The sequence below is a fragment of the Gopherus evgoodei genome, chromosome 1 (genome assembly GCF_007399415.2).
Source record: "Gopherus evgoodei ecotype Sinaloan lineage chromosome 1, rGopEvg1_v1.p, whole genome shotgun sequence".
NCBI lineage: Eukaryota > Metazoa > Chordata > Testudines > Testudinidae > Gopherus > Gopherus evgoodei.
This window is the reverse complement of record NC_044322.1, coordinates 195,692,319-195,711,281: the sequence shown is the minus strand read 5'-3', so window position 1 is coordinate 195,711,281 and position 18,963 is coordinate 195,692,319. Positions and strand designations below refer to the sequence as shown.

The window sequence follows — 18,963 nt, the reverse complement described above, 5'->3', positions numbered from 1 at the left end:
TTGGTCGGCCTATCCCCGGACGGAGACGGCACCCAGACTCAAACACTCCACAAGAGGATGGATAGACCCAGAGACAGGACAGTCCTCAGTCCGGACAAAACACAGAAATAATTACCTGACCAGATTCCTGATGTCAGATCCCGGGATCCCTACCAGAACAGAGTGGGAACCAACAGGTTCGATGGTGTAGACCTCACTGTGGCTGTGCACCTTTCTGCTGTAGTGGAGGACTGCTTGGGCCAAATGCCCAGGTGCCGGCTGCCACGGTCATCCTACAAAAACAGTCAGGAATCACACAGCCCTAGTGAAGACGGTTGCCATCTTGGTGGGACCTCCAAATTGTCAAAGTTAGAATCAGGACTCACAATTTGTCAGACCACTCTGTTTTGTTAGCGCAGCGCTCCACCAATAACACCCAGATAATGTGAGCACCATGCAAGGCACAAACTATCTTATTTATACAGATAAAAGGGCGAGCACTTAACAAGATAACAAAGGAAGCAGAATCTGATAAGTTTACCTGGGCTAGGCATGCATATCTTATTTCCTTACTAACTATTACCGATCCTCTGTTAATGTTTCGCCATTAGCACCCTTGTTTATGCCTAATGTTTCTTTTCCTGGCACCTGTATTTCAACATTTCTTATTTCTGCTTAAAGATACATACAATATTTCTTTAATCCATTCTTATTTTTACAATTTAATTCATTCTACTTTCACAAGGGCACTTCTTATTTTTACTGTTTCTTGTGTTTCCAATGCAAGAATTTTTTTTTTGGAGTAAGGCTCCACTTCTTATCATTCTTGTCACATCTGTTTCCTTCTCTGCTCCTGAAACGCAGACCCTTGCCTTGGGCGAGGAGGTCACTCTCCAGATAAGTGTATTTCTTTATTGTTTCCATGTGTTCCACACCCTATGTTAATTTAATGTCCCTTTGTGAGACAAGGAGGCTGAGAGGGGATAGCTGTCACAGTGACGGTAAATGAATTAGAAGCTGTGCGCACAAGATGAAAGGCCCAGGACACAGCAGTATTTTGTTGGGATTCAGAGATGGAATGTCATATTAAAAAGTCTCCTTTTTATGTTGAATTCCTTTTCTTGGGAGCTTGGTTGTGGCATAGCAGGTCCACATATCAAGAAGAAGGTGAAAAACTTTCACAGTACGTTTGCCGTCTGGAGAAACTACTACATAAGGTACTGGTAAAGAAGGGAATGGTCAGGTGACGACGGAGAAAGTACTGAAGGGTGCTTGTCCTGGCAATCTAATAATCCTGAAGCTGCAGCTTTCGGATTCACTTTGGAATTCCCCCTCCTTCTCCAGACTGGTACAGGATATCAGGGAAGAGGAGGATCGATTGGATGCTCGGGAAGCCGGTCGCATATCTGCAGCTTCTGCAGGGGTGAGCTGGAGCCAGTTTGCACCAGTTGGCATGAACTGGTTGTTAAATTTAGAAGCGGTTTTAGAACCGCTTGTTAACTGGCTTCCCTGCGAGGGAAGCTTTGATGGGCTCCGGCAGGGAAATGTGTAATCCCCCCCCTCGGCCGCCGGGGGGGCGCTGCGCTGCAGAAGCCATGCGTCCTGGCCCTGTTGCTGCTGCTGCTGCTCCTTGGACCTCTGGCCGTGGGGCTCCCACTGCTGCCTGGCATGTTCCCAGCTGCATCCTGTTGCTCAGGCTGCTCCCAGCTGCTCTCCCCATGTGAGTACCTGCCCCCCTGCCCACAGCTGCCCCCTGCCACAGCTCCTGTCTGCAGCCAGCCCCTGTCTGCACCACCTGCCCATAGCCAGCCCCTGTTGCAGCCAGCCTGTAACACACTCCCTGCCTCCAGCTAGCCCTGCCCCAGGCCCCTGTCTGCAGCCAGCCCCATGTCCACTGGTGCCCTGCAGTTTTCAGGGCAGTAACCCTGCACACCTGCTTCAATGAGGGGGGGCAGGGAGCATCTGGGACCCACACATGTGCACACCCTAGGGTGACCAGACAGCAAGTGTGAAAAATCGGGATGAGGGTGAGGGGTAATAGGAGCCTATATAAGAAAAAGACCCAAAAATTGAGACTGTCCCTATAAAATTGGGACATCTGGTCACCCCAGCACACCCCAAGGGAGTGACTGGGACCCACACATGTGAAACAGAGCTCATTTCTAATTCAGGCCCATCTTTTTTAAAAAAAACTTTAGGTAGGGTTAACATACATCTGTATTTTCCCAGAGATGTCAGGCTTTTAGGTTCTTAAATCGCTTAAGTTTAAAATTTAAAAATTCCTCCCGGGAAAATACGGACGTATAGAAACCCTATTGGTACAAAAAATACATATTATGGCACATCCCTTAAATCAGAACTTTTTATAGGGAATCGATTGTTAAGATTTTAGCAGCTCATCACTAAGCTTCTGTATGCACTCTTACCTCTGTGATTCCTAATGATGAAACAGCTGACCTAAAGAAGGGCCTGCCCTGACTAACTGAGCAAGTTACTCCAGCTGAATACTCTAGTGGAAAAACCTGACATGAAAGACTCAACATGCGAGAGTTCCTCCTCCAACTCCATAGGTGGTGCTAATCCTGTGCCAATCCTTTCTACCATGATGGATATAATTGGTCCCCCATCAGAGACTGATTCTGAGGAGTTTACCCTGACTATATATCTAAGTATCATGAATCCTCATATATGTCTGCTGGACCTGTTGTACTGCTACTTGAGCCAGATCAACCTGAAAGTGCAATTAGCACTCCCACTTTAAATCCTGAAGCTCTTCCATTCTTTCCTGTGGGAGAAGTCCTTAGGGAGGGCGTAGATGTATGCAACAATCCCCCTGGGTCTTCAAGTGTAGGGAAAGAGGTTGCTGCAGATGTTGCTCCTTCTACAATGGGTAATTCTCTGGTAGATGCCAAATCTGTTGGACCTTTATTAACACGTCCTATAAAGGGCAAAGAAGGGATGGTACAGTCCTTAAAGAGGTCCCAGCAACAAGTCAGGCCCCCTCAGTGGTTAACATATGATGTGGTTGGAGTCAGCAGTGAGGTGTCCATCCCCACGGTACATCGTGGGGTGGTTGTGCTGAAAGATTTTAAAACATCTTTGGAATCCAAACCCAAATATGTGTCCTCTAAGGATGAGTTCAAGTGTTTTTCATGGAGAGAGAAAGAGAGCTCCAGAGGTCCTAGTTCAATCCCAACAACCAGGGTCTGTCAGCATTACATTAGCTCTAATTTAACTATATTGGATGTATATTATTTATAATTGGTATCTGAGTTAGACCCATGCCACAGGTGGTTATTGTTATTATTACTACTATTTGAAGGGGTTTACTCCTGGAGATGTGTTCAGTGGCCAACCAAGTGGAGGCACTGCCAATTTTAACTTCCTTTAGGAGCAAAGGGACTGCAGCAGAGGGGCGGATAGAGGATTCCCATTTATCCAACATCACCACTGGGATACTCAGGATCTCCTTTAATGTCAACAACATCAGGCACCCAGGCACACAGGTGAGTGTTGCCTGCTCCCGAGTAACCCAGGGAAGAAAGGGGGATTACAATACTATATATGGATGCTTTGCTATAAATGCTGTTGAAAATGTGCATGTGTTTGTATGCCTCTTACTTTCTCCCTGTCTTTGAAGGGGGAAAGCATAAGGAAGACTCATCCATCATGTCTGGTATCTTGTCTCCAGTGTGGCCAATGTCAGGCATAGGGTATAAACCAGAGCTGAATGAACTTTTTTGTGAAAATTTAATGAAAAAATGTGTCCTGGTCATCAACCAGCTCTAGTATAAATACCCCTATAGCTCTTAGATTTTATACATTAAGGTACAAATGTCTTAGAAATATTTGTGACAGAGGCCACTCATCTAATTGTGCTGGACATAGAGGAGACATTTCTTTCTGTACCCAGCATCCACAGCTGGTGGTCAGTTTAGGCTCTGAGCAGCAGAGTGAGTAACTCATGGACAATAATTGTATCCTAGTAGATAAAATTATCATAAGAAAACAACTAAACATGCCAGCAACGTCCTAAATCTCCTGAATCTATTTGTCTCCATCCTTGGTATTTCTATTCATGTTTCTAAGCCTCCAAATGCCAATATTAAAACTGGGCACACCGATTTTCCATGCATACAGGTGCTAGGTGCACAAACATGATTTACATGAGAAAATGCCTATTTTACATGTACAAAAGCTTTTGGGGTGCAACTGGCAGGTAGAATTGAACCAGGGATCTCTGGAGCTTGGTGCATGAGCCTCTCCCGCATGAGCTGTTAGCTAAGGCTGTAGAGCAGACTTATTAATTGCTCTCTCTTTAAGTGGTCTCAGTGTCATTAGATGGAACGGAACATCACACCCAGAAGGTGTGTGGGTTACACATCCTTAGAGGCTGTTTGAAATTCTAGCTCTAAATGTGGAACTTGGAGGGTGGATGGGAGGAAAGAGATTTAACTTGAGGTAACTTTCCCGCTCCTACACCTCAATCACATTTGGTAGTGTAATGGAGCTTTTAGAATGGACTTTCTCTGCAGTTTGCAAATGTGTTCCTGTCACACCCAAAAGCAGTCTTGTGATGGCTCCATAAATGGGAGCATTATCACTGGAAATAGATCTACTGTTAAGCCCATAACTTCATGTATCAAATCTCTCTTGCATCTCCAGGTAAAGGAACAGATCTCCGATGACTTACCAAGGTCTGATTTTGAGTGTGGTCTTTATCATGCTCTGCAGGACAGAAGGTGAGACCAATGAAATTTCCTCTCAGATTTCTACAAGGAGTGTGGGGGCTGGTCTCTGATTCCTGAGTCTCCATCAGTGAAGTGAAGTGACAGCTCACTAGGTCCTCTAAGTCAGAGATTCTTAAACTGGGGGACACGGAATGTATTCTGAGAGCTGGCTGCCTTCAGAGCTGGGCTGCTGTAGGACAGTGGCTGCTGGCTAGGCACCCAGCTCTGAAGGCAGCAACGCCACTGCTAGCAGCACAGCACAGAAGTAAGCATACCATGGTATTACCAACCCAAGATGGAATTGCTCTTCTCCAAAAAAAACAATAGGTGCATCCATCACACCAGTAACAACAGTGTGATGCCAGTAAGCAATATCTCACTTAAAATTTACATTACTATATACTTAAATGGCTCTGTTTGAATCAATGCCTTAATGTTTTTACTATTTAGTGAGAGTTGCATGTTGATTTTTTTTATTGATATGCGTACTTGTGTGGCAGGGGTTGGGCGTAAACTACTACAAACACAAAGAAGGGGGACATGAGCAAATAACTTTGTGAACCACGGCTCTCAGAAACCAGTTAATCTCGGTCTCCCTCTTTCCCTGTGTGCATAGATAATTAAATGGATTCTTTCTCCATCTGACTCTGTGGGAATGACTTTGGGTCTCTCTTGCTCTCCAGTCTTCCTCTAACCTCTTATTAGAAAAAAAAAATCTGTTAGGAGGACCGGAAGCCGTATGTAGATTTAATCAAGTGGAAGTAGATGTATAGAGGGGTCGGTAAGGAGGTGCAGTAAGTGGCTTTCCCTTTTTGATGGTCTAATAAAGATGGAGGCCAAGGACCTCAGCTGGTGTAAATCAACAATGCTCCAGTGAGGTCAATGGAACAGCCTCATTTGACACCTTCTAGTTATCTGGCCCAGAAAGTCAGCAAGAAATTTCTATGCATGAGCAAAGGTGATATTTGTCTACTTCATGTATTGTTTTATATCACTACAGCGGAGCTAGTGACACAGAAAAAAGTGGTGGAGGTGGGTGGCAACGTGACCTTGAGCTGCCTCCTGATGGGATCATATGAAATTCTGCAAGTTACATGGCAGAAGAAAAATACTGGAGTGAATGAAAATTTGGCCACATACAGTTTATCTAAAGGAGTAAATATTGCTGAAACATATCGAGGTCGATTAAATTTCACGCGCCTGTCACTAAATGATACGGCCATTACCCTCTGGAGAGCTAGAATCCAGGATGACGGATGTTACACATGCCTCTTTAATACTTTTCCCGACGGAGCCATCCCACAACACACCTGCTTGACTGTCTATGGTGAGGTTCTCTGTGGGGAAAATCTCTAAAGGGAAGGGGAGGTGTTTTCTATCGGCAGCATTTGCTCGCAACATTCACTGGTCAGTTGCATCAAGGACTCCAGCACTGGGAGCTTCCCCACAGCAGTACCATATCTGTATTAGCTGGAACTGCATTAGAAGAATACCCTGTCTGTCACTGCTAGAGGGACTCAGCAATGTGAGCTGCCTCACTGCAGGCCCATGTTACTGTATGTGGAGACTCTCACTGTGAGCGTCCTTACTTTAATGTCCTCTGAGTGCGGGCTAAAACCCATGAAGGGGGAACTTCCTCCCTGCAGGGTCTTCCCAGTCATGGCTAGGACTCGGGCCGTGTGAGCCTCCTCACTTCACAGCACTATTGGTAGCAGCTAGAACATTGTCAAGTGGCCACATGATTTATCTCTTGGTAGAAACCCTCAGATCTGGGGTCTCAAAATAAGTTAACGCCTCCATGATCCTTTCCTTCAGTATAGGGGAACAAGGGAATAGGGAATGAATCATAGCAAGGGTCTGGGGTGGGGGACTTGTTTGTATTCCTTCCCTATGGGGCTGCCTCAGAATGCAGTGCGGTACATTGGTTTTGATGCTATTCCATTTGGTCAAAAGCACCTTGTGTTTGTGTGTTTCAGAGCAGCTGAGAGGATCTCTCCATTATGTCGTCTCTGAAGGTAACTTGACAGCCACTTGTTCTGCTACTGCCTGGCCTCGTCCTGTGATCTCCTGGATTGTGCCAAAAGTTGAGAGTGAAAAGACTGAAGAGGTGATCACGCACCCCAATGGAACAGTGTCTGTCATCAGCAAACTCTATGTCAACAGTTCTACAAGCCTGGCTGGACAATTGCTGATCTGCAGAGTACAGCACATGGAGAGAGACAGAGATTACAGTGTGAAAGTGAAAGATGGTCAGTGAGTGATATACATGACCAGTGGTAATTTTTTCTTGGCTGCAAGATTTTGTACTACATATCTTCAGCCCCATTTTTGGATGGGGGAAATAACGGGAAACAGACTTCCAAGAAAGAGTTGAGGCAAACGTTTGTGTGGTGGGAAGGGAGAAAGAGAGAGGATCCTACTCTGAGTTCAGCACTGCATTGGGGTTTGGTGCAGGGGACGGTAGTCTTTCACTATGTGCTCTAGAGGCAGGGGGTGGGGAATTAGAGAGCTCTGTATGCTTTCTGGAACAAGGCCCCATGGTTTCTGTGACAAACCCATGCCTCAGGCTGAAAATTCTATATAGAGTTTTTATTGACTTAAATATGAGAATGAATAATTCATTCAGTACAGTATCACTTGTTGTTTATTTTAGTAATGAATTCAGTGAAGTGCTCTCTGCGCCTAAACTTTCAGTGTGACACCAACTTTTTTTTACTGCCAATACAACGATGTAAAAGTTGTCAGTGGAGACTTGTGTTTTGGGTAGCTGGGAGGGAGACATTTGAGGATCAATTTTTATAGGTATTTTTAGATTCATCACTATAGTATTCGAGCACATCACCGTGTTAATTAATTTGTCCTGCCAGCATCCTGGTGAGGTAGAGAAGTATTATTAGCCCAGTTGTTATAGAGCGAAAAAGGAAACATTAAAAAATTAAGGGCTGAATACTCAAAAGGAGTTAGGTTCCTTCCATTGATTAATTTCCGCTGATTTAAATAGAAATTAGGAGCCTGATTCCTTTTGAGCATTCAGTCTTCAGTTACTTGTCCACGGTCACACAAGAAGCCTGTGACAGAAATGGTAATGAAACCCACGTGGCCTGAATTACAGTAGATTTGGTGCCTTGACTGTAAGACAATCCTTCCAATTTTATAGCACCTGGGAAGGTGTGCAAAGCAGTTTGGGACTGTGGATTGAATCCATTAGGCTGTATGATTTTTTTAATGATCTTTTTAGCACAAATGGTTGACAACCAGGACTGGTCAAAATTTTCCACTGAAAATTGGATTTTTAATATTTTTATTGAAAAAATTCAAAATGAAAATTTTAATTTCATCTGGAATTGAACCCTTGGTTTAGGTTTTTGAAAAGAGGTGAAAATTTCAGTTTTGAAAAGAAAACAATGTTAGTTTGATTTTTAATTGTTTTTGTTGAAAAATAAAAAAGGTACTTGAAATCAAACTGTTTTCGCAAAATGTGTCAATTTGGACAAACCTGCAATTTTTCAAAGAAAAACAATTTCAGGTGAAAAAATTCAACCAGCTCTTATTGACGCTATGGACATTTTCGGCTTGATCCAATTCTCATTGAAGTCAGTGAGAGTCTTTCCATTAACTTAGATGAGAATTGGATCAAGCCCTTAAATTGTCGTCATTGGGGATCCGGTGCTAATTCCACCTTGAGATGAAGGAAAGCAGTTTATATGTGTTTGAACTATTGTTTAAGCCTGCTTGCAGGGATCATTACATGCACTCAATTCATATTTTGAAGGTTAATTTAACCTTTGCAACTACAATAGAAATGTTAAATCAGAAGAAATGCATGTTTCTTTTATGAATGAAAACTTGGACTCTGGAATACAGTTTGCGGTATGGGGGACTTGTTGGGTAGGATTCTTCAAAAAATATTGTGGCTTCTGAATACTCAAGGCCCTGCTTATTTATCTACCAATCATCATGACAGACATGGAGAGACAGAGATGGAAACCAGTAGGTTTTCTTTGCTGGGAATGATTCTGGTTACACCTTGTTAGCTTGACAAAATGTTTTCTGATTTCCCAAAGGATCTGGAAACAGAATAGGGGGGAAATAAATGGTGAAGATGGGCACCACAGGTATTTTGACATGTGTGTTGTCAAAGATAAATTTACTCAGCCAATTTCTGCTCTGAACAACTCTAGTGATGACCTAAATAGAACTTGGAAAGAGCCCACCTTCGCCCAGTTCCCCATTTGCCCTCTACACTCTCCCATGTATCTGAAGTTCCTTTGTTTTATTTTATTTCCCACAGGGCGGTGGTTTTCAGTTCCGTGGTTCCTGGCCACAGTGGTCCTACTCATAGTGTTCGTTGTGTTGGTTCTGACTGTGGTGTGCTGGAGAAGGCGCAGGAAAAAGCAAAGCGGTGAGTCACTCTTTCAAGTGGAAGCCAGTAGCTGATTGTGGATTCCATACAGGTGGTATTAAGCACTTGTAAAATGGCAGTTGCATAGGAGAAATTCTGCCTGCTGAGGTGTACGTGGTGGTACCATACGAGACAAGTGCATTTCCAAGTTTATTAGAGATTGCTTCAATTCCTTATAATTTTGGATGCTATTTGTCTGATATTCTTTTGGAAAGGATAATACACTACTGCATATCATTTCAGTTAACTCCAGATTAGCGGAGTTAGGTTAAAGTCACAGCAAAGCATAATGTCTGAATCTCACTTTCAGAGTTATGACTGTGCAGATCAGGTACCCTTCCCGTCTCTATTGGCTTTACAGGGTTTCACACAGGAGTCCAATCGAAGTCTCCTCAGAGAGGATTTTCAGGAAGGAAACAGCTGACTTCTTCACCCATTTATAAACAATGACTCCACTCCCAGACCCCATCAGAAGAAGGGATCTTACCTGATCACAGTGCTCTTTTGCATTTTAAAGAGAAAGCAGTAGGATAGGATGGAAGAGTTACTGAGTGTCTTTGTAGTTGGATTAAGGAGGAACTGGCCTACAAGGCTGCTCCCTAAAGATAATACAGAGAGAAATGGACCATCCCAGTCACCTCATGCATGTGATAACCTGACAAAGGATCGGTAGCAGGTCAACAGACCTTAATTAACTCTAGTCTAGATAAGCAAATAGCACAGAAGAGGCAGGGAGGATGGGGAGGGGAGAGGTAGAACCTGTTAAGGGAGAGAGCTGTGCATGGAGAGAGCATCACACTGAGCTCTAGGAATCATGGGGAGAAATTCTTAGGAGTGTGTTGTAGAAGATGTCAGACTAGTGGATGATAATTATGTTTCTGACTTTAATCTGTTAATGCACTTCCAAACTTCCGCATGCCTTCAAACCAAACACACATGCTGAATATTCAGAGGCTTGTTTTGCACTGATATTTTGACTTACCATCATGAAGAACTTTCTTGGAACTTTTCTATTCTCTGTCCAGAGCCAAGACTCTATAATATTTACTTTTGAGTGATTCTATAATTGCTGCCGGTACATTGGCTGCATAAATCACAACCATCTGGGTGAGTACTTCACTGAGGAGAAAGTTTCCAAAAATGAAACCAGTTGCATTTTAACTACTATCAGATTCCCTAACATAGTCCTTGGCTTCTTTTAACTGATGTAGAGCACTCACAATCTTGTTATGGTCCCATAAAGAATGAAAAATAAACAACCTCCTCTACCCAATTTAAATTGTATCATTCTCTAACTCTCAGCACTTTGCAACAAGATGGACAAGTGGAAGTCTTGGTGAGAGCTGATTCTGGCTCCATTGTTCTGTGCAGGTTTTGTACATTAGCTCTTGTGCAAAGAATTCACAAGCAAAATCTATTTCTGTTTGATAAGTGCAGGCAAGTGCTATGTTGTGGTGGTTATGGGCATTCCCTCCTAAGGTTAAATTTCCTCTACTTCACACTCTAATAAATGAACTTAATCTCTCAAATAAACACAATAATTCTTCAAAGGAAAATTCAATTTTCCTTCTCCCCCTCCGCCAGTAAAACATGGACAGACTTTGCCAGGGGAAACATTTTAAAACACTTCTTTGTAAAACTTTTGTTGAAATTCTCACTTTCTTGGAATCTCGCTGGCTAAAGACCCGTAGTCAACACAACTTCTCATGCCCAGACATTATCACAATATGTCGGAAATAAGACATTTTTCAGATTATACACAGGAATTATTCCACTGTTAGTCATAACCTAATTTAAATCTGCAAAGAAAAGCCAGGAGAACTGACAAGTTTCTGGCTGCTCTGCTCACGTTACTCTCCCACTCCAGACCAGGGCGAGACAGACCATTTCCATCTTCCTTGGGTAACACAGAAGCTTTACCACTTCTAGGTGTTACAGGGAATGGAGGGGGGATGTGATGCTGTGTGTGGCAGACAAGAGGTTAGGGAGATTGTGATGTGGAGAAGGAGGGCCAGAGAGGACCTGTGCTCCGATGAATCCCATGCTCATCAGAGAAGACTTAAACTACTTTTGACATCTCCGACTCAAAGAATATTTCCAACACATCTCTGAACAAAATACTAACCAAGGCCGCCCAGAGGACTCAGGGGGCCTGGGGACTTTGGTGGGGGGCTCCTGCTTCGGCAGTAATTCGGCGGCGGGGGGTCCTTCTGCCCCGGGACCTGCCGCCGAAGTGATGGGTCTTCGGCAGCAATTCGGCGGCAGGGGCCCCCGCCGCAGGTCTTCGGGGCACTTCAGCGGCGGGTCCTGGAGCAGAAGGACCTCCCGTCGCTGAATTACTGCCGAAGCAGGAGCCCCCCACCAAAGTCCCCAGGCCCCCTGAGTCCTCTGGGCGGCCTTGGTTAGTATTTTGTTCAGAGATGTGTTGGAAATATTCTTTGAGTCGGAGATGTCAAAAGTAGTTTAAGTCTTCTCTGATGAGCATGGGATTCATCGGAGCACAGGTCCTCTCTGGCCCTCCTTCTCCACATCACAAGACCCGGAGCGGAAGAAGCTCTGGTGGCCCAGGCCCCGCGAGAGTTTTCCGGGGCCCCCAGAGAAAATGAAGGCCCTCGCTCCAGGACCTCTGAAAAACTCTTGTGGGAGCCCTGCAGGGCTCAAGGTCTGGGGCAAATTGCCCCACTTGCCCTCCCCTCTGGGTGACCCTGATACTAACCCACAGAATCCTTCCTATCAGCACTACAAAAAGAAGGATTCAGTGTGGACTCCTCCTGAAGGTCAAAACGACAGACTGGACTTCTACATAGATTGCTTCCATCAATGTGCATGGGCTGAAATTGTGGAAAACCAGCATCACTTGCCCCATAATCTCAGCCGTGCTGAACACAATGCCATCAACAGCTTCAGGAACAACTCTGACATCATAATCAGAAAGGTCGACAAAGGAGGTGCTGTCATCATCATGAATAAGTTGGAAAATGAACAGGAGGCTGCTAGGCAGCTCTCTTAACTCCACATTCTACAGGCCATTATCCTCTGATCCCACTGAGAATTACCAAAAGAAACTACACCATCTGCTCGAGAAACTCCCTGAAAAAGCACAGGAACAGATCTGTACAGTCACATGCCTAGAACCCCGACCAAGGGTATTCTATTTGCTACCCAAGATCCATAAACCTGGATATCCTGGATGCCCCATCATCCCAGGCATTGGCACCCTAACAGCAGAATTGTCTGGCTATGTGGACTCTCTCCTCAGGCCCTATGCTACGAGCACTCTCAGCTATCTTTGAGACACCACTGACTTCCTGAGGAAACTACAGTCCATCAGTAATCTTCCAGAAAACACCATCCTGGCCACTATGGATGTAAAAGCCCTCTACACCAACATTCCACACAAAGATGGACTACAAGCCATCAGGAACCATATCCCCAATAATGTCATGACAAACCTGGTGGCTGAACTTTGTAACTTTGTCCTCATCCACAACTATTTCACATTTGGGGACAATATATACCTTCAAGTCAGCATCACTGCTATGGGTACCCGCATGTCTCCACAGTATGCCAACATTTTTATGGCTGACTTTAGAACAACACTTCCTTAGCTCTCGTCCCCTAACACTCCTACTCTACTTGCGCTACATTGATGACATCATCATCATCATCTGGACCCATAAAAAAGAAGCCCTTGAAGCATTCCACCATGATTTCAACACTTTCCATCTTACTATCAACCTCAGCCTGGACAAATCCACACAAGCTCTCCATTTCCTGGATACTACTGTGCTAATAAGTGATGGGTCACATAAACACCATCCTATACTGGAAACCTACTGACCACTATACTTACCTACATGTCTCCAGCTTCCATCCAGGACACACCACATGATCCATTGTCTACAGCCAAGGTCTAAGATACAACCACATTTGCTCCAATCCCTCAGACAGAGACAAACATCTACAAGATCTCTATCAAGCATTCTTAAAACTACAGTACCCACCTGCTGAAGTGAAAAAAACAGATTGACAGAGCCAGAAGAGTACCCAAAAGTAACCTGCTACAGGACAGGCCCAACAAAGAAAATAACAGAACACCACTAGCTGTCACCTTCAGCTCCCAACTAAAACCTTTCCAATGATCGTCAAAGATCTACAACCTATCCTGAAAGACGATCCCCCACTCTCGACGAAGTGGGTATTCACCCACGAAAGCTCATGCTCCAAAACGTCTGTTAGTCTGTAAGGTGCCACAGGATTCTTTACTGCTTTTGCAGATCCAGACTAACACGGCTACCCCTCTGATACTAGACTCCAATGAGAAACTGCTGAACTGGAATTAATTTGCAAACTAGATACCATTAACTTGGGCTTGCGTAGAGACTGGGAGTGGCTGGGTCATTACACAAATTGAACCTATTTCCCTGTGTTTAGTATCCTCACACCTTCTTGTCAACTGTCCGAAATGGGCCATCTTGATTATCACTACAAACTTTTTTTCTCCTGCTGATAATAGCTCATCTTAATTAATCAGCCTCTTAGAGTTGGTATGGCAACTTCCACCTTTTCATGTTCTCTGTATGTATATATATCTTCTTACTACATGTTCCATTTTATGCATCTGATGAAGTGGGCTGTAGCCCACAAAAGCTTATGCTCAAATAAATTTGTTAAGTCTCTAAGGTGCCACAAGTACTCCTGTTCTTTTTGTGGATACAGACTAACATGGCTGCTACTCTGAAACCTTACACTAAGGCAGAGCACACAGTTTGTCAGAGCACAGATCCTATTTAGTCCTGCTTTTCTCCCCTTTTCAAGTGTGCAGGAGGGGCAGTGGTTGGCAGGAGAAGAGGTAGGCTCCAGCACTGGGAGACCAGGCCTCCCCACTGAACAGCTGTTTGCAACCCCACTGCCTCACCTAATTTCCCAGGCCTAATACTTAGTAAAGCTGCCTGATTTCATGGTTTCTTTGTTTCCATCCCTTCCTACATACACTTGCTCCTATCAACCCATACCTTATATTTGTGCATTTTTATTAGCTCCTGAATATTTAAAATTACAAAAAGGTATGCATTCCTTATGTTGCCTTAAAATGTAAGAGCCCAGCCCTAGCTTCTAATGTAGCTAATTCTAACAACATCTGAATCAGAGCAAAAGTGTATAATTAATATAAATTAATTTATAAACAAATAGAAGAGAAGATGTAGTTTCTGAAAAGATTTGATGGGCACAAGCTGTAGAATTTGGAAGTTGACTTTTGCCCAGGGAAAAAAAAAGAATCTGCCTGGCAAGGAGAGAGAAATCTCTTCCTCCACACAAACAACACTAAGCAGCCAAAATATTTTTCCTTCTTGAGAAAAGATTTGATGAAACAAACAAGATTATATTTTTTCCAATAAAAATATATCAGAATGAATCTTTACGTCAAAATATCCCAGTTGATAAATTAGTGCAACTCCACTGAAACTAGCCGAGTTGTGTCCTCTTACAACAGTGGTGAAATGGATGGTGAAAAACGCACCCAGAGAGAGGCTGAGAGCAGAATGCAATTGCCTTTGAATAGTCTGAGATTTGGGTATATGGACAACTTGCACTTGTCTCTTGTAGGGGTGCGGGACTCACCCCTGCGGTGCCTCCTGCTGGTTGTCCTCAGGAATTAGCTCACCACCCCCTACTGGCCCATGATCTGCCTGTCTTCTAGCCCCTGTGTCCCTCCCTGGACCCCAGTGCCCCTTTAACTGGGGTGCTGCCCCCTGCTAGTACCCCACCAATCTGGGTATCCCCTCCCTGGGAAACCCCTAACCCACTATCTCCACTTTGCCTCAGTTTTGACTACTGCCCAGTCTCCACCTAGTCCCCGCTCCCTGGGGCAGACTGCAGGGTACACGCCACTCATCACTGGGAAAGAGGGGTTTGGACCTGCTGCCTTTGCCTACCCTTGGCTACCCCTCTATAGACCTAGTACCTGTCCTGGCCTTTATCAAGGCTGCAGCCTGGAGCTCCCCAGCTCCTCTGCCTTTCCCCAGCCCTGCTCCACTCTAGGTACCTTGTCTCTAGCATTTAAGCAGCCAGGCCTTTCTCCCTCTACAGGCAGAGGGAGAGTGTTTGCTCCTGGCTTCCCTGGCCTTCTTATAAAGCCCTGTTCCTCAGTTTGGGGCATAGCCCCAGCTGCAGCCGCTTCCCTCAGTCAGCCAGGGTTTTACCTTGCCCTCTGCAGGGCTTTTCCAACCCCTTCCAGGTTGGAGCGGGTGATCACCCTGCTACACTCTGGAGACACTGCTTGAAATGCAAAGGCCTGCAAGTGAGCTTTGCACATATGGCTTCTGAAATTGTTAGCAGCAGCTGGAGCTTAGTGCTCCTGAGGTGAATATCACTCTCTTCACCTAAATGTTTGCTCAACTCAGTGCAAATTTGGTTTGACAGACCTCCCTTTACACACTCACCATGTTTGCACTGCTGTGTTTGGATCTTGTGTCCTGACAGAAATAACACAGAATATTTTTATGCTACTAGCCCAGAAGAGGCTTGTGTGTGCCAGAAGTTCATTGTTGGAGTTTGAGGTGAAAGAGTGGAAGACAGAGAAGCATAGAGTCCCATACTCCAGCGTTTGTCAGTAACTTAGTCCCAGTAACATTAACCAAAGTACATTTTGATGGTTTCAGATGTACATATTTCCTCCCATTTCTAAAATCTGTCAGCTCATTGTTATGCCAGTATGAGACCCTCCCAGAAGTCTGGAAGGGCCCTTTACCTCAGTTCTTTTAACTTACTCAGTCCAGTCTGGACCAGTCTATTAATTTCCCACTTTTCCTTACATACAAATAATTTTATAGAACACGTTCAGTTGTACTTTTGTTAGTCCGGAAAACTTAGAGTAAAGTCCTCTGCACCGCAGTACTTTGTCTAAAAGTCACTGTAATCATCCTGTACTATTCCTTGCTGTGAGGGAAAAACTGAGGAAACGTGTTTCCCATCCTTTTAATACACATCAGATTCGTTGAAGGCCTCACTGTTTATGTTATGCTGTAAAATACTCTCCAAAACTTGCTCACTCTAATCTCTCTTTTTCACTTTCCAGCATCTGGTTTTCTAATTGTTTTTATCTATTTACTGATAACTGCTGAGAGACTCTGTCTTGTGTATGATTCCCCCCCGCTCCCCCGAGAGTTATTTGGTAGACAATTTTCTTAAATTAATTCCCATTTGAGTTGGAGGGTCAGTCATTTAAGATGGTGTATAAAAAGTCTGCACTGTATTGGTTGCTTTTTGCTTACCCCAAATTGATTAAAATGCAGACATAATCAGAAAAATAGTTAATAACAGCACATTGTCACTCACCAGGCCAGCTGACACTCAGGGGAGTGTCATGAAGTCACATCTACTAACTCAATTGGCGCAAAGCAGTTTGCACTGCCATGAGTCCTGCGGAGCCAATACTGCAGAGACAGCATGAGCAGGATTCTCTTTAGCCTCTTCTATCATCAAGAGACGTGTTAGCTAAGTCCTGATTGCAGAATCTGTATTGCTGCTGACGGTGGGACAGGCAGAAATGACACTGGTAGATTTTTTTGAAATCTCAGGCTGTTTGCAGCATAGGCCATTTGGGAGGGTGGGTGGTGGGGGAATCATTGCTCTGTTTAGTTAATAGAGAAAGTTTGAGCTCGGGTAATGTCAGGAAGAACTATGGAACTACCCACAGTAATCTTTTATGTTCAGACTATACCGGGCCAGTGCAAGGATATTTCACGCCCAAGGCAAAACTTCCACCTTACACCCCCCACTCCAGCCCGGGGAGCCAGGGCTGTCCCTAGCTATTTTGGTGCCCTATGCAGCCCCCGCCCACGGGATGGGGGTGGTGTATGGAGCCCCAGGCCTCCATGGGAGGGCTGTGTGGGGCCCCACCCAAGGCCTCCACAGGAGGGGGGGGCTGGCCCCAGGCCTCCGTGGGGGATGGGAGCTGGCTACTGCCTGTGGGAGTGGAGTGACCCGGCCCCAGCCTGCTCCGCTCCCCTGGCTCCCAGCTGTGCTGCTGGTGAGTGTGTGGGGGTGGTTTCTCCCTCCCCCCCAAGCCTGGGAGCCAGGGGAGGGGAGCAGGCTGGGGCCGGGTCACTCCACTTCCCACAGGAAGTAGCCAGCCCCCGCTTCCCCTGTCCCCCATGGAGGCCTGGGGCCCCAGCCTGCTCTGCTTCCCTGGCTCCCAGGCTTGGAGGGAGGGGGAACCCACCCCTCAGCACTTGCTGACGGCGCGGCTGGGAGCCAGGGGAGTGGAGCAGGCTGGGGTTAAGTTGCTCGTTTACTATGCGGTGAGTGCAGGGTCAGGCCTGGCTGCAGTCTTCAGGGGAGTGGGGCAGGGCTGGAGCAGAGCGAGGGCAGGAAGAGGCGGGGTTGGGGTGGAGCCAGGGTGCCCTCCCTGCAGCAGCTCCCTGCCCCACCTTCCACAGCTCCCAGTCCTGCAGTATCCCCCCCACAGCAGCTCCCCGCCCACGCTCCGTCTGGGCAGCCCCCCCGGCGGCAGCTCCCCACCCCAGCTCACCTCTGCTCCGCCTTCTCCCCTGAGCATGCTGACACCGCTCCACTTCTCCCACCTCCCAGGCTTGCCGTGCCAATCAGCTGTTTGGTGCGGCAAGGCTGGGAGGGGAGGAGAATTATAGCGGGGGTGGCATGTTCAGGGGAGAAGGCAGAGGAGAGGTGAGCTGGGGCGGAGAGTGGTTCCCCTGCACACACACTCTTACTTGCTGCGGGAGGCCCTCCCGGCACCCTACTATCCCCGTTTTTGTTTCACATGGACAAATCATTTCAAATGTTTTTGTGAAAACTGAATTTTCTCTCTACCTACCTATTTACCTTTCTAGGATTGAAACCTGAGCTCCCTAAGTGTCTTTCCATTTGTCCTGGAGGACAAGGTACTGGCTTGGGATGCAGGAGAACCATGTTCAAGTTACTTTGTCTCATTCAGATGAGAATTTTTCATTGTAGTTCACTCTGAACCAGGCAGAGCCGGGACTTAAAGCGAGGTCTACCACATCCCAGGCCAGTGCCCTAGTTCCCAGGCTGCAGAGTGTCAAAGAGGTTGTGTGCATCTCTCTCAAAATGTCTTCCCAGCAAAACTTCATTGAACCAGATGTGTCTCTGCAAAATGTTTCAGCTTCATTGAAACAGCATTGTCGTGAGGCATGCTCTCCACCAGAGCTCCCCCTTGGGTCAGGATGCAGGCATCATTGTAGGGACTCTTCCCACTTTAGTGCTCTGTTTGTCAGGCAACCTGGTTCTGCAGACCGTCTGCACAGGCCACCCTTAAAGTTCAGTCCCCTTTCAGGATATCTAAGTCATGCTGTAAGCTGGCTGATCTCTGCAAAGTCCCTTTACCTAGCTTTGCTTGGGTCCTCAGCGAAGTCCTTCTAAAATCAAACAGAACTTAACATAATCACACTTGTCTTCTGCAGAACAGCAGATCTCAGAACTTATCCTTGGGCCTTTCAGTAGAGCTCAGAACTACAAACAAAAGGAAACACTACAGTAGTATCTTTCATATCTCTCCAGGCTTTCCATCCCTCTTGGGCTCCTCTTCAGCTCCCAGGACTGCCTCCCTCATTCCAGAGGCTCCACACAGGAGTTAGTGCCACTCCTGGGGATCAGCTCTCCAGCCACAACCCAGCTCAACTGCTCCCCTCCCCCTAACTTTGTCTTGTGTTTTGGCGCAGCAGCCTCATCATGTGAGGTTATGGAACAATAAACACAAAAGCAGCCTTGCTGTGTTTCCTTAAGGATATTGGACTGAGTGAAAGGATGTTTTAAAAAAATGGCTAAAAATGAACTTTTAGCCATTTTTTTTAAACATCCTTTCACTCAGTC

The 18,963-nt window shown here is 45.7% G+C and overlaps 1 protein-coding gene across 4 annotated transcripts in view; it reads left to right on the top strand.

Moving 5' to 3' along the window:
- LOC115660392 (OX-2 membrane glycoprotein-like) overlaps positions 1-18,963 on the top strand; it is a 47,420-nt gene that overhangs the window by 14,198 nt on the left and 14,259 nt on the right. Inside the window, exons 4-9 of one of the 4 annotated variants that reach the window (XM_030581784.1) lie at positions 3,371-3,485; positions 4,645-4,721; positions 5,710-6,036; positions 6,686-6,962; positions 9,001-9,111; positions 9,473-9,835. In XM_030581784.1, coding sequence (XP_030437644.1) covers positions 4,664-4,721; positions 5,710-6,036; positions 6,686-6,962; positions 9,001-9,111; positions 9,473-9,554 — 855 coding nt within the window. In that variant the 5' untranslated portion in view covers positions 3,371-3,485; positions 4,645-4,663 and the 3' untranslated portion in view covers positions 9,555-9,835. Of the gene's footprint in view, positions 1-3,370; positions 3,486-4,644; positions 4,722-5,709; positions 6,037-6,685; positions 6,963-9,000; positions 9,112-9,472; positions 9,836-18,963 lie in introns of those variants that run through there. The other 3 variants (XM_030581779.1, XM_030581804.1, XM_030581794.1) reach the window with 3 other exon arrangements.